Source organism: Borostomias antarcticus (assembly GCF_949987555.1).
Source record: "Borostomias antarcticus genome assembly, chromosome: 5".
Taxonomy (NCBI): domain Eukaryota; kingdom Metazoa; phylum Chordata; class Actinopteri; order Stomiiformes; family Stomiidae; genus Borostomias; species Borostomias antarcticus.
In genome coordinates, this window is record NC_140238.1 from 15,833,314 (window position 1) to 15,837,613 (window position 4,300).

Consider the following 4,300-nt stretch of genomic DNA (forward strand, 5'->3'; position numbering starts at 1 on the left):
TACGCTTTCACTAACCACAGCACTGGCTCAGAATGCTATGGCTTCAAAATAATCCATTAACACTAGCAACAGCGAGCAAATGAAATGGCACAACAACAGCTTAGGCTGGCATCACTAGCAGGTCTAGAGGCTTCTACGCAGATGCACCAGGTGTAGCTTCACCTAGATTTGCTTTACAGTGTGGCTGTTGGACTTTGATGTTTTGAACAAGACATGAAATCTTATTCTTAGCAATAATGTACTGTAGCTTTTCTGTTGGGGGTATCTCCGTAAGGATTCATTATGATATTATATATGATGATGATCCCATACAGTACACAGTAGGCTAAAGAAAGGGACAAATTATGTGAAAGAAAGCACTGTCTTCAGTTACATGGAAAGTTTCTACTGGCCGACTACTGCAAGAGAGGAGGAAGAGTGACAAGTAGGAAATTAGAATATAATTCACTTCCTATCCCCTTGTGCTCTGTGACTTCTGTACTTTAAGAAGCTTTGTGTGTGTGTGTGTGTGTGTGTGTGTGTGTGTGTGTGTGTGTGTGTGTGTGTGTGTATTATTAAACCTTTATTTACCCAGGAGAATCTGGTTAAATATACGGACTATTCTGTGCCCTCAGATGCCAGGGCCACCTGTTCCAGCGATGGTGGAGACATGGACAGAGTAGTTTAGTATGAGCCAAGCAGCCTGGCAACTCACATGCTTAAAGCTGCAGTATCTAACTTTCGCACTATGAGCCTGCTACGAGCTCGCTACGAGCTAGCAACGAGAATAATTCCATCTGCCAAGTTACAGTCAGTCTGCTTCAATCTCACAGTCTGTGGGGCTGGGTACCCATAAGGCCATAGAAGAACGCACTGCGTTTCTGATTGGATCTCAGCACGTCCGCATGCTTTGAACCAGGTGTGGCCATGCCTCCAAGCTCTTTATTTATCTATTTTTTTATGCTCTGGTGTCCACCTGACACCAAATTATAATAATTATTATTGTTTCTGTAGCAGAGCCAAACAGCAGTCTACAAAGACACGGTTTTCACAGAGGAGCTCAATCACTTCCCCCTCTCAGTTTATCATAGCAATATTTTAATGTTTAAAATCCTAAAAATAAAAGTAAAAATTGTACATACTGCACAACAGCTTTAAACATGTTATGATCACTTAATATGTTCCCTTTACGGCGCTGATTGTAGTCATTTTAATGAGACAGAAGTCAAGCCTGACTTTAGAATCGCCCCTAATATTGCCAAAGACAAACCATGCAACATAAAAACAACCGTTTACAACACTTAGCACTCCTGCTGTGCACATCAAGATTTACAGCCAATTTACTTTCCTTTTTTAGACATATAAGAAGGCGTACTAGAGGAGCATAGCATGCCATGAATGTGCTGTATACCGTACACACAACAACTACAACACAACACCAAAAGACACATGGCGTCCTACTTACTTACTGTACAAGGATCATCCAATGTCTACCCTTCCATTCAGTCAGTGATCCACAGCAGTGTCCCACTGAACACTTCCTCTTATGGTAACACCAAGCATCTGGTGACAGTATGGATCTCTCTCTGCTTTTCGTCGCCCCTCCGCCCCCCCCCCCGCCCCATGATTCATTGTCATCCTGAGTGGAAAGGTTGGCGATGGACCGGCTCACCTCCCTCCGTGGCCTGTCAGTGCTGTGTGTCCCCCCAACGCACCCCCTTGCTGCGTCCGCGTGATGACAGAGACCCATGAATAACCGCCCCTCTCGCTGTCCCTGCCGGGGTCACACGCAGGCTGCAGTCCTCTGTCCCTCGGAGGACAGAAAGGTCACACTGTCGTAACTACGGTCGATCATGAGCACACTTGAGAAGCCTTTTATGTACTAAAGAAAAGGTATACTGTTTCTCTTGCGAGCTGTCTCTCCCTCTCTCTCTCTCCCTCTCTCTTTCTCTCTCTTTCTCTCTATCCCCCTCCTTTACACCCTCTTGTTTAGTCCAGTGGGATTCCCCCCATTATACGCCCTGTCTGTACTGTTGGCCCTGGCTGATGGACCTGTGCTTGTCTGTGGATCTCTGTGCTTGTCTATGGATTTCTGTGCTTGTCTGTGGATCTCTGTGCTTGTCTGTGGATCTCTGTGCTTGTCTGTGGATCTCTCTGCTTGTCTGTGGATCTCTGTGCTTGTCTGTGGATTTCTGTGCTTGTCTGTGGATCTCTGTGCTTGTCTGTGGATCTCTGTGCTTGTCTGTGGATCTCTGTGCTTGTCTGTGGATCTCTGTGCTTGTCTGTGGATCTCTGTGCTTGTCTGTGGATCTCTGTGCTTGTCTGTGGAGCTCTGTGCTTGTCTGTGGAGCTCTATGCTTGCAGGCCTGTGCAGCAGCGCGAGTGGTGCTGAGGTCATGTGTTTACTCTGGCGCTGCCCGGCTGGCCTGCGGAACAGTGTCTCGGAGCGGGCATAACGTCAGCGTTGTCGGGGGGGGGGGGCTCAGCGGCCCCTCGTCTGCCCAGATGGGGAAGGGTTTGTTTTAGCTGTAGCCGCTAGCTCTCTCACCTTCATGCTCTGGGACTGGAGGTAAATGTCCTGTCAGCTTTCTACTGCCAGCTACTCCGTGCCCCTCAGTCAGCCAAACCCTGAGACATGATGAGTCCTGGGAGAGCGAGCAAGTCTGAGAGCGAGAGGGAAAGGCAGGAATCCACGAGGCCATGTGGGACCAGAGGCTGACATGACGTTACTGGAAACAGACAGACAACCCTTGTGTTCAGTCCTTCAGGTATGCCTAGATCTAAGCCCACCTTGAACAGCCATGGTCGTTTTATGTCCGGATGGGTTTGCCAAACGCTTAAATCTTTGTGAGCTTGGGGAAGGTTTGGATCCTCATCTCTGTTGTCAGCTGGAAGTGTTGTCTGAGATATTTACTGCGGACGTGCCTCTTCATGCGGCGGTAGGGAGGAGGTAGACGGGGGGTGCAGACACATCTGTGAGAGGCTCCACTCTACATGGGGCGGCTGTGGCTCAGGAGGTAGAGCGGGTCGTCCAATGACTGTAGAGTGGTGTAGGTGGTTCCCAGCTCCTCCTGTCCACATGTCGAAGTATCCTTGGGCAAGACACTGAACCCCAAATTGCTCCCAATGAGCAGGCTAGCACATTTGCATGCCGGCTGACGCCATTGGTGTGTGAATGTGTGTGTTAATTGGCAACGGTGAAGGAAAAGATCTGAATACAGATGTGTAAAAGATCTGAATACAGATGTGTAGAGAGGGTGACATCCATCCTCTCAGGAGTCTGTGGAGACCCGGTTAGAGACTTGTAACCGGACCTCAGGACGGACGGTTAGCAGTAAAAAAAAGACAAAAAGAAAAGTTTTTTCCTTCAGCCAGGATCTCACCAGTGTCCCAGCCATGGGAATAATGTAGAGGTGAATAGTCTGAGTGCTCTCATTCAGAGAGACACTATGCAGGGTGTTCAGTCTTTATCCTGTATGGACTGAACACCAGAACAGGGTGTGCTGCCCATTCTGTATTAATGGGAGGACTCAGTTTTTACATCTTCACGAAACCCGGTGCCATAAAATGCTGTTGTGATGGGCAACTGTATATATGCGAATTCAAGTTTTATATTTGCTTTGCAGCTGAGAACTCCGTCTGAGCGAATGCGAGTTCAATAAATGAGCCGGATGTCGGTAAATAAAAGACATGGGTAAAAACGACCCCAGCGGTGAAGCCGTTTCCCCTTCTTGTCTGTGTGTGCGCTGCAGGCACTCGGCCTGTCCGGGCGCGGCGGGGTTGTGTGGAGGTTTCTCTCCGCTCTCCCGTCTCCTGTCCTCTCTCCCTGTGTCTATCCCGCCTGGCCTGGCAGCCCGTCATTAGGCCAGGATGAATGGGCTGCATTATGAGCGGCTCTGGCACCGAGGCCCCGGCACCATTAGGAGCGCCCTGTCCTCGCAGACACAGAGCCAGCGGTAATTACTCCGCGCCGCTTGTGTTTTAATTACACCGTGACATCAGCCCCTGATGGACTGTGCTCTGTCTGTTAAAGCGCTCTGCGGCCGACGGTGGAAACTGCCTGGCAGGAGAGGGGCGCCATTTTGTTTTCGACCTTGCGGGACACCGCGTAGGCCTCGGGGTGACGGACGCACCTGCTGTCGCTCTGCCGCTGTTCTCTCTCTCTCCTTCTCCTACCTATACAGTGTAAAATCTACTGTACTTCACGTGATTTGGCAAAGATTTCCCTTCTTGTCACTGTACTTATACCATGACGCTATCCTCCTTGAGCCTGGGGCCACTCTGCCGCACAGTCAATGTACAGGTGTACCATGACTCCCAG

At 49.4% G+C, this 4,300-nt stretch overlaps 1 protein-coding gene across 1 annotated transcript in view; it reads left to right on the top strand.

The window, feature by feature from the left end:
• Positions 1-4,289: 4,289 nt before the first annotated feature.
• The window catches only part of slc2a1c (solute carrier family 2 member 1c), a gene marked incomplete at both ends in the record, with an annotated part of 12,065 nt that continues 12,054 nt past the window's right edge, over positions 4,290-4,300 (top strand). The window contains one exon of the mRNA XM_084438959.1: positions 4,290-4,300. This exon is cut by the window's right edge and continues 43 nt beyond it. Coding sequence (XP_084295085.1) covers positions 4,290-4,300 — 11 coding nt within the window.